The 22,945-nt window shown below is 45.6% G+C and overlaps 1 protein-coding gene across 6 annotated transcripts in view; it reads left to right on the top strand.

The window, feature by feature from the left end:
• The window catches only part of LOC137438589 (ral guanine nucleotide dissociation stimulator-like 1), an 87,662-nt gene that overhangs the window by 57,724 nt on the left and 6,993 nt on the right, over positions 1 to 22,945 (top strand). For 4 of the 6 annotated variants that reach the window (XM_068133754.2, XM_068133750.2, XM_068133752.2 and 1 more), the window contains exons 2-14: positions 10,897 to 11,016; positions 13,759 to 13,955; positions 14,183 to 14,269; positions 14,470 to 14,663; positions 16,406 to 16,512; positions 16,684 to 16,899; positions 17,080 to 17,183; positions 17,317 to 17,401; positions 17,652 to 17,729; positions 19,717 to 19,803; positions 20,902 to 20,934; positions 21,089 to 21,210; positions 21,332 to 21,421. In XM_068133754.2, the coding sequence (XP_067989855.2) occupies positions 10,897 to 11,016; positions 13,759 to 13,955; positions 14,183 to 14,269; positions 14,470 to 14,663; positions 16,406 to 16,512; positions 16,684 to 16,899; positions 17,080 to 17,183; positions 17,317 to 17,401; positions 17,652 to 17,729; positions 19,717 to 19,803; positions 20,902 to 20,934; positions 21,089 to 21,210; positions 21,332 to 21,421 (1,520 nt within the window). Of the gene's footprint in view, positions 1 to 9,755; positions 10,211 to 10,896; positions 11,017 to 13,758; positions 13,956 to 14,182; positions 14,270 to 14,469; positions 14,664 to 16,405; positions 16,513 to 16,683; positions 16,900 to 17,079; positions 17,184 to 17,316; positions 17,402 to 17,651; positions 17,730 to 19,716; positions 19,804 to 20,901; positions 20,935 to 21,088; positions 21,211 to 21,331; positions 21,422 to 22,945 lie in introns of those variants that run through there. The other 2 variants (XM_068133751.2, XM_068133755.2) reach the window with 2 other exon arrangements.

Here is a 22,945-nt window from a genome sequence, read left to right on the forward strand (position 1 = left end):
AGATACTGGTATGTACAGATACTGGTACGTACAGATACTGGTACGTACAGATACTGGTACTTACAGATACTGGTACGTACAGATACTGGTATGTACAGATACTGGTACGTACAGATACTGGTACGTACAGATACTGGTATGTACAGATACTGGTACGTACAGATAAAAATTGTCAGAGAAAATGTTTTTGATGCGAAACTCCCCCCTCAAAACGGGGATTTTGAGGGACGTTTTACAAGTTTGGGTCGCGGCCCTGAATCTGGGTGGCGCTGGTCTGGAATAAGTGGATGTTTGTGCCGTCGGGTTTTCTTTTCGTTTGTGAAATAGATGTGCTCCTTGCTCCTCCTTAAAGCCGTGTGCATTTTGAGTGCGCATGTCATGCCAGCGTGGATCGACTGAAGGATCGGGATGTTCCCACGCGTGCGGATCCAAGAACGCCATGCACCAGAAGCAGTTGCTGTTATCCCCCACAGTGCGACTGGCAGGTCCTCGTCCCAAATGTGGAGGCCTCCTCGTCCCAAATGTGGAGGCCTCCTCGTTTGTTCCGTTCTGTGAGGCCCTTTCGTCTCGGTGAACCTGGTTCGAGTCCGTAGGACGAGACCAGGTTTCGTTTCAATACTTCGACATCAAAATGTCATTCGTAATTTGTTTGTTTTTGCAATCACATTCTGAGTAAAGGAAATTAGGAGGTTAAACGAGCCAAATATTAACATCAGGTAATCCAGCCGAGTGGAGTTTGTACCCAAAAACACACAAGACCTGCCCTACCCTAAAACATGGGACGTACCAGCTGATCACAACCGTGGAGCGATGAGCAGACTAGTACAAGGCCATGGTACAAGGCCATGGTAGCACTAAAGACTATTCATCACCTGACCAGCACCCCACCTAGAAAGCGCCATTTTGACGGCCACACACCTTTTGGAATGCTCCAAACAAGGTGAAACCTAACGACCTGTCCATTGGAGTTTCCCAGTTACCTCACCTGTATAGTTAGAGGGCGCAAATTGCATCAAATTGTCATCGGTTACCATTGACACACACCCTTTCGCCTTCAACATGCAGACTAAAGTGTGGGTGTAAGTACAAGGTAATTAAAGGGGCATTAACTACACACCAAGGCCCAATGAACACGTTGGACACCACCTTGGCTTCTTTTTTTTTTTGTTCGAAACCTTTATTTACCTGGTTGTCTTCTGGTTCTGGTATGTGAAGATTTGAGAGTTTGAACTTATTTGGAGGTTTTGTCAAATTTTAACCAGTGACGTAGTTTGAGACACTTTGTGGTTTCTTTCTTGAGTGAGTGAAATCTCTGGCCTCCGCAAACCTCTGATTAATTAATTACTGGTTGTTATTTATTTATTAATGCTGCATTGTTTTTCTTTTTGGAGGAAGTTCATTAAGTGGAACTATAACAACAGGAAGTGGTTTAAAGAACACAATTTGGATTTTTTAATATATTTTTTTGTATACACCATCGAGACTCGTGCAAGAGCTAAATTGTATTTGTTTCACAATTATTGTTACTTAATTTTCACCATATTCCCTCCCAGCCCAATCGGATCGGTCAATCCTCGCTATGTAATCCCGAACCCCGAATCCCAACCAACTTTCTCCCTCGTCACTCATTCCCTGACATGATTCTCCTTCCACCCAGACCTGGGTCTCTCCCTCCTCACTCTGTGACACTGATCTCCCCAACATGCTGCTGCCTCCTGGCCTACCTCCTCCTTCCACAACTAGGTGTCTCCATTCGTGCTTTCTGACACCATCCCCCATCGCCACCCAGACCTGGGTTTCTCCCTCTTGCCCCGTGACCCCTCCCCCCCCCAAACCTGGGTGTCTCCCTCTTGCCCTGTTACCCCACCCAAACCTGGGTGTCTCCCTCTTGCCCTGTTACCCCACCCAAACCTGGGCGTCTCCCTCTTGCCCTGTTACCCCACCCAAACCTGGGCGTCTCCCTCTTGCCCTGCTACCCCACCCAAACCTGGGTGTCTCCCTCTTGCCCTGTGACAGGTCCCTCAGGTAATTCCTTCCTCTCCCTGTAACAAATACTAACGCTTTTGTCGTGAAATGCAAGATCGACAGTCGCCATCCTCTCGACTTCGCATTCGGGGTAAAAAGAACCCTTGGTGTGAATACGCCTTTATCAGTAAATAGGTAATATCTTTTTTATTTGAAGGAAGGGCTGGCCATAAAAATAAACGGTTTTGTTGTAAATATCTGCGGTTTCGATAAAGCACCACCGTTTCCTTCCTACAATGGTCTTTGTGTGGATAAAACGTCGTTCCTGACAATTTCCTCCATTCAAAACCTCATTCTGCCTTCCTGTTTCAGGAATACCTTCGACCGTACTCGTCTTTGCGCTGAGACAACTCTCCATGCCGCATGTACAGTCACGTAAAAAAGTAAGTACACCCCATGTAAAGTTTTGACTTTTTCAACATATTTCAACATACAGCTATTTGATCTTCATTTCAACAATATTGATAGATAAAGGTGATATAATACAACAAATATCATGAAACATTTACATTTTGTAGTCCATTGTATAATTTAAATAAACATAAATTAAAATTTCGCATGTGGAAAAAGTAAGTACACCCCTACATTTATCACTACTTCAAATACCTAAAATTAGAATCAGGTGCACCAGCTCAGGTGCAAATAATTAGAACATCGTTAGAGAGGATCTTGGAGGAACCTGTCTTATTTAAACCTCAGACATTTCGTTTGGTTTGCTTTTTGTTGTTGAAGTGTGCGGCGTCACCATGCCGAGATCAAAAGAGCTCTCTGAGGCCTTCAGAAAGAAGGTTATAGATGCCTATGAGTCTCGGAAGGGATTTAAAAAGATCTCCAAACACAATTTGAAATCAATCATTCGACTGTCCGGAAGATCATCTACAAGTGGAGAAGATTCCAAACAACTGCCAACTTGTTCAGGCCAGGCCGCCCCAGCAAGTTCAGCCCGAGAGCAGATCGCAAGATGCTGAAAGAAGTCGCTAAGAACCCCAGAATGTCATCACGGGACCTACAGGTAGCTCTTGCCACTGTTGATGTCTAAGTGCACGAGTCTACCATTAGAAAGAGGCTGCACAAATTTGACCTGCATGGGAGGTGTGCCAGGAGGAAACCTTTGCTGTCCAGAAAGAACATCAGGGCAAGACTAAAGTTTTCCAATGAACACCGAGGCAAAGTGCAGCACTTCTGGAACAATGTGCTCTGGACAGATGAGTCAAAGGTAGAGCTATTTGGCCACAGTACCAGAACACATGTTTGGTGAAAACCAAAGACAGCATTTGACCACAAGAACCTGATACCAACTGTAAAGCATGGTGGTGGAAATATTATGGTTTGGGGCAGCTTTGCTGCATTAGGGCCTGGGCAGCTCACCATCATAGAATCCACGATGAATTCTTCATTGTACCAGAGGGTGCTTGAGGATAATGTGAGGCCATCTGTCGGAGAGTTGAAGCTCAACCGAAGGTGGACCTTGCAACATGACAATGACCCTAAACGTACCAGTAAATCCACCAAGGAATGGCTGAAAAGAAAGAAATGGATGGTTCTGGAATGGCCAAGTCAAAGCCCGGATCTAAATCCCATCGAGATGTTGTGGGGGGATTTGAAACGCGCTGTGCATGCAAGAAACCCCTCAAACATCGCACAGCTGAAATAATTCTGCATGGAGGAGTGGGCAAAAATTTCTCCTAGTCGATGTCAGAGACTGGTAGACAGTTGTAAGAACTGAAACGCCTACTTGAGGTTGTTTCTGCCAAAGGGGGCAATACCACCTATTAGAGCCAAGGGTGTACTTACTTTTTCCAAATGCGAAATTTGCATTTATGTTTATTTAAATTATACAATGGACTACAAAATGTAAATGTTTCATGATATTTGTTATATTATATCACCTTTATCTATCAATATTGTTGAAGTGAAGATCAAATAGCTGTATGTTGAAATATGTTGAAAAAGTCAAAACTTTACATGGGGTGTACTTACTTTTTCACGTGACTGTAACTACCAGTTGCTAGGATGTCAAAATCAGGTGGATTTAGTTTATTTATTATTTTTGTCATTGGTTTGAGATTTTCAAGAGGTTAATGTAGAGCAATGAGGAATCTAACATCTTTTCAACAGGTAGTTGCATGTGGTAGTTTCAGGACCATTTTGTAATGGTCTTGCTTATGAAGGGGTCTGCATTAGCGGATGGCTAAAGCAGTGGATGAAATCAGGACCTTGACTTGTGGGAAGTGCTAACCGCTGTGAGAAGCAAGGGGAAGCTGACGTTTCGTGTGTTAACCCTTCGTCAGAGCAAGAGAGAGAAAGAGGGGGAGAGGGAATTATTTTGTGCCCTTCACCTCACCCTGGGTGTCCCGAGCCCGTCTGCCAAATTTTGTGGAGATTGGCCTATCCGTTTTTGATTCTATAATGATCAGACATACAGAGAATTGCCTTATTTTTGTGAGACGTCCGGGTACTTGTTTTTTTTTCTCCCCGTATTATATTCAAATTTTTCTCAGTTTTCTCCTCATTTAACTCCTGAACCCTGACCCGGCCTGTCAAGATCGGTCATTCTCACCTCCACGTGCTCCCTCACCACTGACCTCTGCGCCGACTCAATCCCACCCAATATCAACCCTCGCCCCTATCCTGGCTATCTTTTGCTCCGAGGGGTTTTTTTTGAATATAAGATCGAGGCTCTTGTAAGAGCCAACATTAATTACAAAAAAAACAACGAACTGACACACAAAACATATAATAAAGGGAGCGGGAGACAAGATGGAGAGAGAGAGAGAGAGAGAAGCACACAAGTACAACATCAGAGAGAACAGGGACATCAGGAGATCTGCGGGAGGGAGAGGGCTTGTGGGGAGGAGGCACGGGAAGGGGGGGAGGTGGGAGAGGTATAAAACACATGGACACTGCTAGAACTTCCAGGAAAGAAGTTGGTATTTCAAAAAAGTGGATCTGGGGTGAATTAGCGGGAGTAGAAAAGATCAAGGTTTTGGATGGGGGAAGGTAAGAGATGGTGGTGAACAGCTGTTTTAAAGACCTGGAGGGAGGAGTGGGATTGAAGGGAGTGGGGGAGTTTGTTCCAGAGGCGGGAGAAAAGAGGAATGAAGGAGTGAAGGTGAATGGAGAGTCTTGATTTTGGCAGTTTAACCATAAGAGGGTTGCTGGCAGTTCTTGTGCGAAGGTTAATGCCCGAACCGTTGATTTCCTCCATCGATAGTTTGGAAGCTTTTCCGTACTTTGCTTGTGGGTGCAGGTGTTCCATATCCATTGTTGGTTTGGCAGTGTGGGTCAAAATGACGTGTAATTCCAGTCATTGTGGTGTTTTAGAGCTTTATGCATTTTCAAATGAAGCAGCATACTTGTACTGAGAAACACAAGGCCTCTTGGACTGTTTAGTACAATTGTGACTGTTTTGTATCTTTGGTTCAAGCAGTTCTGCATGTTACATGTCGGATCGTCTGTGTGCGTTTCCGAGCAAGAGGACAATCCACGGCTACCGTGCCACCCTGGAAGTCTGGTGATGGGCAGGGACCCTTCCCACCATCCCGACTTCCTTTCCCTGTGAATTTCTGCAAAATTCTCAGAATGAAACGCGAAGCCTTATGATGAAATCCTGCAGTTACTGCACTGGAACTGCAAGTTTCAGGAAATGATTGGACCAGGACGACACCCCAATGGAGCTTTCCACAAACATCAGAAGAGAAGCAAAAACGAGTAAATCCAGTTTGCTCGGATGATCCTTCATTGAGCCAGTTCCTGTAAATCCCAAGATTCTATGTCCTTTACCCCTGACAGAGGAGCGCGTGTATTGTATTTGAGTCCGTTTGTTGCCTACGTCACCAAAGGTGGACGGAGGTTATGTTTTCACCCCTGTTTGTCTGTCTGTGAGCACAATAACGCAAAAAGTTGCAGACGGATTTGGATGAAACTTGGTGGGCAGGTTGGGTATGTGACAAGTACGGATTGATTCGATTTTGGTGAAGATCCGACTCCAGATCCGGATACTAGAATTTAAAAAGTGATTCTTCACCATTGAGCGATCGGGCCAAAAACCATGTATAACACGATATCTCAAAAGGTTGTGGATGGATTCGGACAAAACGTGGTAGGCAGGCTGGGTGTCTGACAAGGATGAATTGATTCGAGTTTGGTTCATGTCCGGATGCAGATCCGGCCTATCGGTCCGATACAAAACGTAAACTGTTCAACCTGGCTGAGGTATGCGCTCTACTTAGTGCCGTTACCAAGTTCGAGTTTGTTAGTCTGTCTGTCCTTACATAATATGCTAACGTCGGCCACAAACGCCATCTAGTGGAAGCAAGTATTACACGTTATCATTTTTATCTACGGAGTACCTCAACAACAAAGCATGTACAATTAGGATGCGAGCACGTCTATAAAGTACGTACTATTACAATGCAAGTGTGTCTGTTCTCAAATGTTGTACTTGTGTGCTTCCCTCTCTCTCCCCATCTTGTCTCCCACGCCTTTTATTATGTTTTATGTGTTTGTTTGTTTTTTGTGATTAATGTTAGCTCTTACATGAATCGATAAAGTACAGTCACGTGAAAAAGTAAGTACACCCCATGTAAAGTTTTGACTTTTTCAACATATTTCAACATACAGCTATTTGATCTTCATTTCAACAATATTGAAAGATAAAGGTGATATAATATAACAAATATCATGAAACATTTACATTTTGTAGTCCATTGTATAATTTAAATAAACATAAATGCAAATTTCGCATGTGGAAAAAGTAAGTACACCCCGACATTTATCACTACTTCAAATACATAAAATTAGAATCAGGTGCACCAGCTCAGGTGCAAATGATTAGAACATCGTTAGAGAGTATTTTGGAGGAACCTGTCTTATTTAAACCTCAGACATTTAGTTTGGTTTGCTCGTTGTTGTTGAAGTGTGTGGCGTCACCATGTCCAGATCAAAAGAGCTCTGACACCTTCAGAAAGAAGGTTATAGATGCCTACGAGTCTGGGAAGGGATTTAAAAAGATGTCCAAACAATATGAAATCAATCATTCGACTGTCCGGAAGATCATCGGCAAGTGGAGAAGATTCCAAACAACTGCCAACTTGTTCAGGCCAGGCCGCCCCAGCAAGTTCAGCCCGAGAGCAGACCGCAAGATGGTGAAAGAAGTCTCTAAGAACCCCAGAATGTCATAACGGGACCTACAGGTAGCTCTTGCCACTGTTGATGTCAAAGTGCACGAGTCTACCATTAGAAAGAGGCTGCACAAATTTGATCTACATGGGAGGTGTGCCAGGAGGAAACCTTTGCTGTCCAGAAAGAACATCAGGGCAAGACTAAAGTTTGCGAATGAACACCAAGGCAAAGACCAGCACTTCTGGAACAATGTGCTCTGAACAGATGAGTCAAAGGTAGAGCTATTTGGCCACAGTACCAGAAGACATGTTTGGCGAAAACCAAAGACAGCATTTGACCACAAGAACCTGATACCAACTGTAGAGCATGGTGGTGGAAATATTATGGTTTGGGGCAGCTTTGCTGCATCAGGGCCTGGGCAGCTCACCATCATAGAATCCACTATGAATTCTTCATTGTACCAGAGGGTGCTTGAGGATAATGTGAGGCCATCTGCCGGAAAGTTGAAGCTCAACCGATGGTGGACCTTGCAACATGACAATGACCCTAAACATACCGGTAAATCCACCAAGGAATGGCTGAAAAGAAAGAAATGGAGGGTTCTGGAATGGCCAAGTCAAAGCCCGGATCTAAATCCCATCGAGATGTTGTGGGGGGATTTGAAACGAGCTGTGCATGCAAGAAACCCCTCAAACATCGTACAGCTGAAATAATTCTGCATGGAGGAGTGGGCAAAAATTTCTCCCAGTCGATGTCAGAGACTGGTAGACAGTTATAAGAAATGCCCACTTGAGGTTGTTTCTGCCAAAGGGGGCAATACCACCTATTTGAGCCAAGGGTGTACTTACTTTTTTCAAATACGAAATTTGCATTTATGTCTATTTAAATTACTAGGGCATGCCCGTACTATATATATATCTAAAATTATATCCCCCCCCCTCTATTTACATGAAATGGTTTGGTCCGGTGGCAATCCCCCCCCTCTATTTACATGAAATGGTTTGGTCCATTCGCAAAGCCAAAGCGAACGGCTTGCGAGTACGGTGACAATCCCCCCCCCCCCCTCTATTTACATGAAATGGTTTGGTCCAAAGCGAACGGCTTGCGGAGTTTGGTAAAGAAATCGCCATAGCTCGGTAACTACTTGTCCGATTAATATGAAACCTTGAAAAGGCACATCCTCAGGTCCCCAGCAATATACCTGGCAAGTTTAAAGTATATCGGACCCGTGGTTGTCGAGAAACAGCGGTCACAGACACACAGACAAACACACACACACACACAGAGATTACTGGAATTATAGATAGACTAGGGCATGCCCGTACTATATCTATATCTAAAATTATATCCCCCCCCTCTATTTACATGAAATGGTTTGGTCCAAAGCGAACGGCTTGCGAGTGGTGACAATCCCCCCCCTCTATTTACATGCAATGGTTTGGTCCAAAGCGAACGGCTTCCGGAGTTTGGTAAAGAAATCGCCATCGCGTGCACAAACGCGCAGGAAAGCGAATGAATCGCAAATTCGTTTTTATTAGTTGTAAAACATAGTTTAACGCCAACATAGTTTGCAAACGTGAAATAAATGAATACGCTCTCAAATGTGCCATCCGAGGCAGAGTGTGCCCGCCACGTTCGGCACACGCGATCGTTCGCTGCTCTCTGATTGGTTGAATCGTTTTTTGGACATAGCTCGGTAAGTAATTGTCCGATTAATATGAAACCTTGAAAAGGCACATCCTCGGGTCCCCAGCAATATACCTGGCAAGTTAAAAGTATATCGGACCCGTGGTTGTCGAGAAACAGCGGTCACAGACACACAGACAGACACACAGAGATTGCTGGAATTATAGATAGATACAATGGACTACAAAATGTAAATGTTTCATGATATTTGTTATATTGTATCACCTTTATCTATCAATATTGTTGAAATGAAGATCAAATAGCTGTATGTTGAAATATGTTGAAAAAGTCAAAACTTTATGATGGGGTGTACTTACTTTTTCACGTGACTGTGTATACTATTAGAATGCAAGTCTGTGTATGAAGGGTGTATCTACTATTAATAATGTGAGTACCGTATATCTATAAAGTACGTACTATAAAAATATGTCTACGTCGGTGAAATATGTGTGTCTATAAAATATGGTACATTTACGATTAGAAAGTGAATCGATACAATAAAACGGAAAATGTCTGTCCACTGTATGAACATAATCCGACATACGGCATGTACACAAACACACCAGCAGACAAACACTGCACAAAACAAGCTCCAATCTCTGACTGCTCTACATATACGATGATGTATTTGTCATATATATGTAGAGTTGTCTCCACCGTTAAACCTGTTTTGTAACGTCGGGTGCCTGAGATTTGCTGTAAATTAAATTTACCGGTAAACTTTTTTAAAATGCAGGTGTTCATGCTCATGGAAAAGTGGAGCATCGGTGGCTTTCCTTTCTTTATTTGAGATGTGGCCAAGTGGAAATGGCAATAAGTGTGTCGGTTTCGCCATCGGGAAAACGCCTGAAATCTTTTTCGGCAAAGAGGAAATTCCACCCGAAAATAACAAAGCTTCCGCTGAAACTGCTGTGAGCAGAATTGGTGTCACGGGGCTGGGCCCGGTCATCAATTGGTCCGACAGGCGACAGAGGTGTGGTTCGGGAAAGTGGAGCGTTTTCAACTTTGTCTCGTGCTCTGTGGTTAAAGGACAGACACTCGTGGGCTTAACAGGAGTCTCGTCCGTGGACCTGAGCTGGGGCACCAGATCTTACTACCTGGGCCACCAGATCTTACTACCTGGGCCACCAGATCTTACTACCTGGGCCACCAGATCTTACTACCTGGGCCACCAGATCTTACTACCTGGGGCACGAGATCTTACTACCTGGGCCACCAGATCTTACTACCTGGGCCCAGGATCATGCCAAGTCTGTTCCATGTGAGGAGGTTGAACCATATCCGCCGCTGTCTACGGAAATCGATGAGGAAGCTTCGCTCTGCGAGAAGCTCTGTGGAGGAAGAATCGGCAAGGAAGAATCCTCCAACCTCATTGGTAGCTACCTTTCCTTGTCTACCTTTGGTGTTGCGTGTGCTGTGCGACCACGAGCTTGAATCCCTGCTCTGTACTTTGCTTGTTTTAAGGAAGTACTTTCTCAATTCCCAACCTTTGGCTGCACGGGCATGGCTGCCATATTGCTTCACATGTTACTGGATCGGTTACACTTTGTCTTCTTTCAGTTCCGAGAGCTCTCAGGATTGCTCAGAGGTCGCGTAACTTGTCTTTGAGCTGTCAAGTCTGCCTCAGATTCCCGACCCGACTATAAACTACCGGATTGGTACTCCAGCTAGGCCATACTTTGCGTTCAGCTAGGTGTCCTATTTGTTCGTTTTTTTTTTTACAGGCAGACACTGGACAATCCCAATATACCTTTCAAACATATAAATAGGTGTGCCTTTGCGTTGGCACCTGTGCCAAATTGTAACCTCCTGCTCCTGTCGGTAAACGATAGAGGGTATTCTCTGCCTTGTGACTGTTTTGGCCACATTGACACTGGAAAGGGCATGACCATGAACGGAGTAGTCGTGAATGAGAGGGCGGCACCCATTGTGGTGGTCATCTTGAGCTGGGGTAACCTCGTTAAGCATTTGCTAAGTTTGTGCCCTTTACTGGTACCTGAGTGCAGCTGTTACATTTTTTTTTTTTTTTAATCCTCTCGCTCTCCTTCTCTCGCCCTCTAGCCGACTCCCGTGTCAAATGAGGGTTGTGAAGAGACCGTGGATGGAGCTGTGTACAGCGTAACGTCGCGCAAGGCACCATTACAGCAACTGGCAGCACTGAAAGGTTCCAAGTGCCACAAGGTGTGGAACATTTATCAAACATAAGGACTACCTGTACTTTATTACCAAATTGTTTAAACACCACATCGAAACCTGAAATGAACCCTCCCGATGTGCGCAAGCTATTGAACCTCAGTTGCGGACTCCGTTTATGTACCATGCTCTACACAGAGTGGTGCACAAGGTATTGAACCTCAGTTGCGGACTCCGTTTATGTACCATGCTCTACACAGAGTGGTGCACAAGGTATTGAGCCTCAGTTGCGGACTCCGTTTATATACCATGCTCTACACAGAGTGGTGCACAAGGTATTGAGCCTCAGTTGCGGACTCCGTTTATGTACCATGCTCAACACAGAGTGGTGCACAAGGTATTGAGCCTCAGTTGCGGACTCCGTTTATGTACCATGCTCTACACAGAGTGGTGCACAAGGTATTGAACCTCAGTTGCGGACTCCGTTTATGTACCATGCTCTATACAGAGTGGTGCACAAGGTATTGAGCCTCAGTTGCGGACTCCGTTTATGTACCATGCTCTACAGAGAGTGGTGCACAAGGTATTGAACCTCAATTGCGGACTCCGTTTATGTACCATGCTCTTCACAGAGTGGTGCACAAGGTATTGAACCTCAGTTGCGGACTCCGTTTATGTACCATGCTCTACACAGAGTGGTGCACAAGGTATTGAACCTCAGTTGCGGACTCCGTTTATGTACCATGCTCTACACAGAGTGGTGCACAAGGTATTGAACCTCAGTTGCAGACTCCGTTTATGTACCATGCTCTACACAGAGTGGTGCACAAGGTATTGAACCTCAATTGCGGACTCCGTTTATGTACCATGCTCTATACAGAGTGGTGCACAAGGTATTGAGCCTCAGTTGCGGACTCCGTTTATGTACCATGCTCTACAGAGAGTGGTGCACAAGGTATTGAACCTCAATTGCGGACTCCGTTTATGTACCATGCTCTTCACAGAGTGGTGCACAAGGTATTGAACCTCAGTTGCGGACTCCGTTTATGTACCATGCTCTACACAGAGTGGTGCACAAGGTATTGAACCTCAGTTGCGGACTCCGTTTATGTACCATGCTCTACACAGAGTGGTGCACAAGGTATTGAACCTCAGTTGCGGACTCCGTTTATGTACCATGCTCTACACAGAGTGGTGCACAAGGTATTGAACCTCAGTTGTGGACTCCGTTTATGTACCATGCTCTACACAGAGTGGTGCACAAGGTATTGAACCTCAGTTGCGGACTCCGTTTATGTACCATGCTCTACACAGAGTGGTGCACAAGGTATTGAACCTCAGTTGCGGACTCCGTTTATGTACCATGCTCTACACAGAGTGGTGCACAAGGTATTGAACCTCAGTTGCGGACTCCGTTTATGTACCATGCTCTACACAGAGTGGTGCACAAGCTATTGAACCTCAGTTGCGGACTCCGTTTATGTACCATGCTCTACACAGAGTGGTGCACAAGGTATTGAGCCTCAGTTGCGGACTCCGTTTATGTACCATGCTCTTCACAGAGTGGTGCACAAGGTATTGAACCTCAGTTGCGGACTCCGTTTATGTACCATGCTCTACACAGAGTGGTGCACAAGGTAGTGAACCTCAGTTGCAGACTCCGTTTATGTACCATGCTCTTCACAGAGTGGTGCACAAGGTATTGAACCTCAGTTGCGGACTACGTTTATGTACCATGCTCTTCACAGAGTGGTGCACAAGGTATTGAACCTCAGTTGCGGACTCCGTTTATGTACCATGCTCTACACAGAGTGGTGCACAAGGTATTGAACCTCAGTTGCGGACTCCGTTTATGTACCATGCTCTTCACAGAGTGGTGCACAAGGTATTGAACCTCAGTTGCGGACTACGTTTATGTACCATGCTCTTCACAGAGTGGTGCACAAGGTATTGAACCTCAGTTGTGGACTCCGTTTTTGTACCATGCTCTACACAGAGTGGTGCACAAGGTATTGAACCTCAGTTGCGGACTCCGTTTATGTACCATGCTCTACACAGAGTGGTGCACAAGGTATTGAACCTCAGTTGCGGACTCCGTTTATGTACCATGCTCTACACAGAGTGGTGCACAAGGTATTGAACCTCAGTTGCGGACTCCGTTTTTGTACCATGCTCTACACAGAGTGCCATTTCTCCTGACGCAGTTTCTTGGCTCGGGTTGCCATCCTGGACAGGTCGCCACTCCGACATGGGACGTCAGGGGAGGATGTCGATTTAGAATTTGGCCAGGGGGTGCCAGCGAAAGCTCGCCTTCTCTTCATAAAGGTGACAGTGGGATCTTTACCGTCCACCAACTAATGCTGGCAGACAGAACACCCAGTTTAACGTCCATCTGAGGGACGGCACATTGATGTTTACATCCATCCAAGGATGTCCACATATGCCAGGCCTGCAATTTTATCATTGGGCCGAGATTTAAAACCAGTCCAGACAACTCGGAAGCGAGTGTGTGCACCTCTAGGGCCTAGACCCTGTCATAGGAACCATCCTTCCAGCCATAGACCCTGCCAAAGACGAAATGGAGACTAGATAGATGCATAGAGAGTTATCTTGTTTATCAAAAACGACATTACTCTCCCTTTTCCTCCCGTTTTTGTGAAAAGGTGGGTGGGGACCAGGGTGGCTCAAGCGCTCCCTGCTTTTGTGGGTTTGCGGCCAATGGTGTTTGTACTGATTCCCCATTTCAGGTTCGTTTAATCTCACGAATGAACCTTTCGTTGCACCCTTCAGGAGGATGCCGGGCCTGCCAAGCCATGCCAATCTCAGTGTGCCCGCCTGCGTGCCATCAGGGCCGGCTCGCTCGAGCGGCTCGTTGAAAACCTCCTCCTGGCCTTCAACGACAATGACTCTACCTATGTGAACATCTTTCTTGCAACGTATCGCTCCTTCGCTTCACCTAAACAAGTCCTCAACCTACTGCTGGACAGGTGTGCCTACCAGGGGGAATTTTGAGCACAATACCGACCGCGGGTAACATTTTATGTTCGGGAAGGTGGTGGAAGTGGCGATGAAAATTACTTGGCCGATGATGATGTCATTTCCGGATCCATTTAAATGTTCTAGAAAACTTCAATTTTCGTTCTTCTCATACGCCCTTGATTTTTGGCTTTTTAAATCTCGCGAACTCCTTCGACTCCGTTCTTGTTCACCCAAGGTACACGAGTCTCCAGCGAAGGTTGACCGAGAGTGGGACACAAAGTGAGACGTCACCAAACTCTCATGAGTCACGTGAACTCCGAAGGTGCCTTGTTTTCTGCGCATCTTCTTTATGCCCATACAATGATATTGGCCACGCATGAACGAAGCGTATGATGTAACGTTCCCTCGACTTCCTCTTATTGTGCACATCATGTTCTTAAATACGTTTACATTCTTAAATTCCCCCAAAAAAACATATTCTGTTGTGCGTTTGTGACCTTCCCCAACTCGTGGCTCTTCCAGCTCCTTGGCGAACATCTTGGGAGCATGGCTAGAGCAGTACTCGGAAGATTTGTACGAACCCCCGGAGCACGTGAGGCTGCGGAGGTTACTGCCTTTCCTGCGCCAAATGCTGCCCGACTCTGCCCTTGAGAGCCGGGCCCAAGACCTCCTCTCTGCTTTCTGCTCCCGAGTCGACCCTCCGAAGCCCGATTCCAGTAAGTTTGTGCGTCTGTCTGCACATAACTTCACAGAAATTGTACTTGTTTGAAAGGATATTTATTTTCTTGTATTCATATACTAAGGCTTGGATTTTATACATAAATCACATGCAGGCCAAATGTAAGGAGATTTCGGTGTACTTTTACATTAAATACAAGAACATTGGTAGACGATGGACAAACCACCAGAGTGTGTGGGATTTGAAGCCGGGATCCCATCACGAGTTGGGCTGGGAAGGCGAACCCATGGGACGAGCAATAATAGCATTTCTTAGTCAATCCGTGCCTTGAATATGGCACCCAATTGGGCAAATATCTGCTATATAAGAGAGACGTCTGTCTGTGTGTCTGTCTGTCTGTGTGTCGCCATTTTTCTCAGAGATGGCTGAACAGATCTTCGTCAAAGTTTCAGAGGTTCATCAGTGAGTGCCTGGGAGTGTTTTAGGCAGGAAAAACAAACAAAACAAAAAAACCGTTTTTTAAGTTCGTTTTTTTTGGAGTTGAAAAAATAAATTGCTCGATAGTGCCGAAGCCTTTTAAATTAATGACAGTTATATACAAGTACAAGTACACATTCACATAAATAAATACAAAACAATCACCAGGCATTTGATTACAAATAAATCAAACAATTCCGGAAGTGTACGAAGTTGGTAGTACGGCTTCTTCTTCTTCTTCCTGTTCTGCATCACACTTAACGCAGAAACGGTATGAACGCCGCATTCACCCACCAGCATATATATGAACCCCCTTCCTCTCCTGCCCCCCCTCCCCCCTCCCCTACCCTCCATCCCCCCCTGCCTTCCCCTTCCCCCCTTCCCACCCCCCTCCCCCCCTTCCCACCCCGCACCCCTTACCCCTCTACCACCCCCTCCCCCCCTTCCCCTCTCCCCCCCCCCATCCCCTGCCCGGCAACGCCGAGTACATCTGCTAGTTACATTATAAAATCTCCATACATATTTTACAGTGTTTGTGTTTGTCTGTGCATTTGTGCGTTATTCTTTCATGGCCGAACCGTAGCACCTCGAGGCCCCAATTTTTGGCTGTCGGAACTGCAGATTCTGGGCAAGGTTTTAAGTGGCCACCCCACCTGCCTCCCCCACCACAAACCCTCCACCCTTTCAAGGAAATTTTTGTGTACGTATGTTTGTGTAGCTCTGCAATGGTAACCACCATGTTATGGCCATGGATAGTGGGTTATCTGAGGAACGAACGAGAGCTTGGGGAGGAGGAATACGAACGATTGAGTGGGAGATGGGAAGGGCATAGAGGGGGAGGAAGAAGAAGACATACCTAAGCCCACACAACGTATGTATCACGTTTGCTGTAAACCAGGGTTTGGGTATCGAAGCATGAATACGAATGAGATAACTGTCTCGGTAACCTCCATGTTTGGATGCGCGTTCACCCGGGGGCCGATTTCCAAAACCCTCACAATACTAACGATGTTTGTGTTTGTGAATGCATTTTATGAATCCTTTATGACTTTTATGCAATGCATTTTATATGGCTAACCCCCGCTCTTGCAGGGAAAATGGCCTTAAAATGCCTGTTGTTGTGTTGTTGTGTTTATGACTTTTATTGCACTTTTCTAAATTCCTTTAAATGCTTCAACACTAAAATAACTTTTTATTTAATTTTATCGACATTGCAGTCGTTAATAAGGTGTTAATAAAGCGTTAATAAGGCGTCAATAACCAATGCCAGACCGATTGCTGTTATATTCTCTTATTTTTCAGATGCCACTTTCCTACCTGCGGACTGTTCCCCACCTGATGGTACACAAAAGGATTTGCTTTCGTTTCCTTCTGACGTCATCGCATCCCAGCTTACCTACATGGATGCTGTATGTTACCTGCTGCCCCCTCTAACCTTCCTCCCGACTTGATTCTTCTTCTCCCCTCCTCCCCCTCCCACCAACTGTTACTCCATACATATCGGTTGCGTACCTGTGTTTATTGTTCCATTTATCATTTACCTCTGCAGTTCTTGTCCCCACCTCCTTTTCCCCTCCCAGGAGCTGTTCAAACGTGTCGTACCTTACCACTGCCTTGGCTCCGTGTGGTCGCGCCGTGGACGTAAAGACTACCAAGACTCAGCCACCACTGTGCGCGCCACCGTGTCTCAGTTCAACTCGGTTGCAAACTGCGTCATCACGTCCATCCTGGCGTCGAGGTCAAGACGTCCTACTGTACGCGCACAGCTCATCGAGAGATGGATCGACGTGGCACAGGTGTGTTTCAGCTCTTCCTTTTTCAATTATTTTTCAATTCCAACTGCACGTGACTCGACCATTGCTTTTGGAAACGCACTCTTCTCGCTAATCGAAACCTCGTTTTTCCGGGTTTTTTCTGTCGCTCCCCCCCCCCCCCCCCTATCCAAACTCCACATGATCCTCCTGGTGGCACTCCAGGAATGCCGTTTCCTAAAGAGTTTCTCGTCTCTGAAGGCTGTGCTCTCGGCCCTACAATCTAACGCCATCTACAGGCTCAAGAAAACGTGGTCCTTTGTCCCCAAGTACGTCGTGTCGAAAGGGCCGGGCCACGTGATATTGCGATATGTATTCAAATCAACATAAATCCATGATCCATAGCCAGGTTCCATGTAGGTTAAGTGACCTGTCCTAATGTGTCTGTACCTGTGCGCTCAGGGACAGCATCTGCCTGTATGAAGAACTTTCCCAAATATTTTCGGGAGAAAACAACCACTTTTTGAGCCGGGAACTGCTTATGAAGGTGAGTCGGGTGGAACTTTTGGCTCAATGGAGAGGGGTTCAAGTTAGAAGATTTGAACAATTCTCCGTTTTATGACGCGGTGCGTCATCTTATAACCAAGTTGGTTAACCTCGGGATGGTCACTGATGGCGCGCTAATGTACTCTTACACGATCATGAGCCTGCGCTGTTTTTATTATTTATTTATTTATTTACTTATTTACTTCTTTTTTTTGCCTGCTTACTAATTTATTTATTTCCCCCATGTACAGGAAGGTACCTCCAAGTTTGCTACACTGGACAGCAACAGCAAATGCACTCTCAAGCGTCTGCAGATTCATAAGGACATGGTAAATTGGGGACGCATTGCACCCGCGCGGGTGGGTGCGGTGGGTACAGGCTGGTGAGAGCCTTATTTGTGTCGATTCATTTTTCATGTGCAATTTATTTTCAGAAAATTCTGTCAGAACAAATTTGTATTGAAGCGCTTGATGAGGCGCTTCATTTCTCCATTGATTGGCTAACACTAGTAGAGTATGAATGTTGTTTTGGAGATCCCTCCTTCACTTCTGTATAAACCTTTCATTGATTGGCCGTTAACTTTCGAACAATCAAGCTACCAGGGGATTTTCACTTTGAGACCACGGGCACAGACCCCAAAATGTGCGAAGACAATTTGATGGGTCTGGCCCCAAAACTGTGGGAGTAGTACTGTGTAAAATCAATGTACCTTTAGAGATGATGATGAAGCTGGTAACCATGACGATGGTGATGGTGTTGGCTGGGGAGGGGCTCTTCTGTGCCATGATGAAGAACCACCTTTAGAGGCCATTTTTCCCCGCAGAGCGGGGGTTGGCCTTTTTCGGGGAACGTGGTCCCCTTTTTGAAGCAATGTTTTATGGCCGGATGCCCTTCCTGCCGCCAACCCTGTTAGTCGCCTCTTGCGACACACAGGGAATTACCAGTGAACTGGTGCTCGATCTGCCGACCTCGGAAGGATGACGGGCTGAGTCAACCCCCCTTGGTGTTAATTCAGTGATCGACCAGGATTTGAACCCAGGATCCTAGGATCCCAAGCCGGCACCCTAACCGCTAAGCCAACACCAGGCTAAATTGAATTGCCATGATGAAGGAAATGTGTTATTACAGAAAAATAGCAAACAGTCTCGAGCGAACGTGGTGGGATGTCCACGGAAAGGTCTACGCACGAATACAGACAACGCGGGATGTTTCCACGTGCGGTAAATGGCGGAACAGAATAAACGTCGCAGCCTTCCATTCCGATCGGCGACAGAGCTTGCTCTCATCCCGCCTTTCACATAATTTCCTTAAAACTCAATCTCTATATTTTCATGAAAAACAGCGTCATTCCAATCACAAATTAATACTACACCATTAATATAACAAAATACAATGTTACAAACACTCATGACGTAAACGATTATAAAGGCCGTTCTAACGTGATGACCAATAATGATGAAGCTGCCGGCAAGCAAAGGCGGATACAAAACACTTCGCTCGGATCGAAAATAAAAATCATAATTGTATTTTCGAAATTAATGAAAACCTCCAAAACACCTTAGGACACCCGCTGGGACCCCAAAACCATCCACGGAAGGTTTAGTAGGGCTTGCCCCCAAAACCATCCACGGAAGGTTTAGTAGGGCTTGCCCCCAAAACCATCCACGGAAGGTTTAGTAAGGCTTGCCCCCAAAACCATCCACGGAAGGTTTAGTAGGGCTTGCCCCCAAAACCATCCACGGAAGGTTTAGTAAGGCTTGCCCCCAAAACCATCCACGGAAGGTTTAGTAGGGCTTGCCCCCAAAACCATCCACGGAAGGTTTAGTAGGGCTTGCCCCCAAAACCATCCACGGAAGGTTTAGTAAGGCTTGCCCCCAAAACCATCCACGGAAGGTTTAGTAGGGCTTGCCCCCAAAACCATCCACGGAAGGTTTAGTAGGGCTTGCCCCCAAAACCATCCACGGAAGGTTTAGTAGGGCTTGCCCCCAAAACCATCCACGGAAGGTTTAGTAAGGCTTGCCCCCAAAACCATCCACGGAAGGTTTAGTAGGGCTTGCCCCCAAAACCATCCACGGAAGGTTTAGTAAGGCTTGCCCCCAAAACCATCCACGGAAGGTTTAGTAGGGCTTGCCCCCAAAACTGAGGTAGTAGTTCGGGGACGGACGGACGGACACCCTTGTTTTATAATATAGATGTACATCCAGTTTGTTATTAATTTTTATTTCTATAAAGGTTAGTTTTCGTCAAACATATAAAGTAAAGCTGGTATGAACCTTATTCACTTCCCTGCTGTGTCCTAACCCATGCGTTCCACAGGGCATGATGCAAGGCACAGTACCTTATCTGGGCACCTTTCTCACAGACCTCACCATGCTGGACACCGCACTGCCAGATACTGTGGAGGTGAGCTTTGTTACCTGTTCTCAGAAAAGCCGAGCAGCATTTCTTGATCTCTAAAGCTGTCTATATCGCATTGAAGAACTAGTCTTGCTTGGGAACGCCAGAGTCTATACGTGCATCGGTATCTCGGCCAGACAATTAATGAAACCAACAGAACGTTGATCGAGGTCCGCTAACGCCCGAGCGAGCAAGGAGAAGCTGATGTTTCAGGTGTTGACCCTTTGTCGGAGCAAAAGAGCTCTGAAGAAGGGTTGAGCTATTTTGCACCGACAAAGGGTTAGCACCTGAAACGTCAGCTTTTTCTTTGCTTCCCACGACGATTGGCATCGCTTGATCAACGTTCGCTTGATTCCATCCATCCCGAGCCCGTCCCCCGTGCAGCGCTAGACGGGGTTTTGCAATCACTTGTGTGTGTCTGTGTGTCCGTCCGGGCTGTAACCTTTTTACCATTTGACCTTTTCTCGTCAAATTTTCAACAAAGCTTTATTATGAGAATATGGAAAAGATAAATTAATAATTGGGTCAAAAGGTCAAAGGTCAGCATCACATAAAATCGTCAATTTTCATCCGATTGACCTGCAATTTTAAGAATTTGCACATTGGGTCACTGAATTGGTTTACCAATCAAAAGTTAGAAGCCGATCGTTTTTTTTTTTTGATCAACAGGTCAAAGGTCAAGGTTGCATAAAATCATCAATTTTCATCCAATCGACTTGAAATTTGACCATGGTTTGCATATTGGGTCACTGAAGCTTATTGCTTTTGAGGTCAAAAGGTCATGGTAAGGTCGCCTAAAATCGGCAATTTGTTTTAGCTGTTTTCATCATGTTTAGCATAAGGAAGACGAAGAAGTGTCTGAATACAAAGCGGCCACGGACTCTTAACTCGTGCATTCATTCATTCAATGTTATTTCTGTAGAGTGACTGATAAAAGGTGTGGAGCGGGACAAGAATTGAGTCTGTCTGAAATAACATTCAGCTTCCTTAAGCTTAAAGAAGCACTGAAACATCTTACCTTCCCATCGTCAAATAATAATGATAATAAGAGGTCTGCTCATTACCTAACTCCACATCTCCCCCTTTTTATGATCCTTCCCGTAGGGAGGGTTGATCAACTTTGAGAAGCGCAGACGGGTATGAGCAACTTTTTGTTTTGCCTTTTTCTCCTTTGTTCCCATTTTTTATTGGTATAATGCGCACAAGGTCGCATGACCTCTTTTTAAGGTCGGACCTTTTTGCTGATATCAGCAAACTCTCTAAAACTTGATTGATCCTCTGTTTCCTTCAGGAATTTGAGTTGATGGCGCAGATAAAGCTTCTGCAATCAGCTTGTAATAACTACAGCCTTCATCCTGATCCAAACTTCCTCTCCTCGTTTTATGGACATCCTCGACTACCTGAAGAGAAGAGGTATGTGGCAGCAATCCCGACCTGTACTCTTCCGAATCTCCTGTACCTGTATGTTCCAATTCATGACTCCACACAAAGATAAACCAAGTTGACGAGACACTTTGGCCCCCTGCACCCACAGCTATGCTATTTCATGTGAGCTGGAACCTCCAGCTGAAGTGACTGCATCACCAAAAACGACAAGGAGAAAAGGTGGACGCCATGCCAAAGGGTGAGTGTCCCTTGCTTCTTAAGATTGTGCTGCATTAATAGCTCTGAACCCTTTTATTAGAGCCCTACCGGTTTCACCAGATGGGACTATGGGTTTGCTCTGCGTCCGTCTGTCCGTCCATCCGTCTATGACAGTTTTTGACTTTGACAGCGCATATCAGAGCAGAAACTCTACCATTAAGTCGAAGGAACTGTCCGTAGAATTTCGAGATATAATTGTGAGGAGGAATATATCTCGGAAAGGGTATAAAACAATTTGTAAAGTGTTGAAAGTTCCCAAGAGCACAGTGAGCTCCATCATTAGGAAGTGGAAAGAATATGGAGCTACCCAGACTTCCTAGAGCTGGCCGTCCGACTAAACTGAGCAACCGGGCAAGAAGGACATTGGTCAGGGACGTGACCACTGACCAGGAACCCAATCACCACTGACCAGGAACCCAATGACCACTGACAGAACTATAGTTCCTTGGCTGAGATGAGAGAACCTGCCGGAAAGACAACAGTGTTCTCAGCCCTTCACAAATCTAGGCTCCATGGGAGAGTGGCCAGACGGAAGCCGCTCTTGAGAAAATTCACATGGCAGCACACCTGGAGTTTGAAAAAGGCATGTGAAAGACTCTGAGAGCATGAGGCAAAATATTCTGTGGTTTGATGAGATGAAAATTGAACTCTTTGGCCTGAATACAAAGTGCTACGTCTGGTGGAAACCGAGCACAGCTCATCACCCATCTAACACCATTCTTACCGTGAAACATGGTGGTGACAGCATCATGCTATGGGGATGCTTTTCAGTAGCCGGGACTGGGAGACTTGTAATTATAGAGGGAACAATGAATGGAGCCAAATACAGACAAATTATTGAGGATAACCTGCTTCAGAGTGCAAAAACATCTTACACTGCGGGAAAGATTTACGTTCCAACAGGACAATGACCCAAATCATACGGCCACAGCAACACTGGAATGGGTTCAGAACAAGAACGAGGAGGTCTTTGAATGGCCCAGCCAAAGCCCAGACATGAATCCCATTGAGAATCTGTGGAAATACTTGAAGATTGCTGTTCATTGATGCTTCCCATCGAACTTGACAGAGCTTGAGCAAATCGGCAAGGAAGAATGGGAGAAACTCCCCAAATCCAAGAAGACTCGAAGCTCTAATTGCTGCCAAAGGTGCTTCTGTGAAGTATTGACTCGGGGCTGAAGACTTATGTAAATTAGATATTTCTGTATTTTATTTTCAATAAATTTGTCTTCCTGCTATATCGCAACCAGGATGAAGCATCAGTGTGTTTTCTGCCCCTTGTATGGACATTAAACTAGGTGTCCAATTTCCCAGCATTATTTAGCGGATGGTAAAGATCCCATGGGTGTCCTTGGTGAAGAGTCGGTGAATTACACCAGCACCTTGGACAAATTCCAAATTCCTGCCTGGACTGCGGGTTGCAAGTGGTCTGGCCTCCGAGGTTCCTTGACTTCCAGAACCTGCTTGGTTCTTTGTTAATCTTCACGGTTTGGGCAATCGGCGT

Source organism: Myxine glutinosa, chromosome 13, assembly GCF_964187855.1.
Source record: "Myxine glutinosa chromosome 13, kmMyxGlut1.1, whole genome shotgun sequence".
Classification (NCBI taxonomy): Eukaryota; Metazoa; Chordata; class Myxini; order Myxiniformes; family Myxinidae; genus Myxine; species Myxine glutinosa.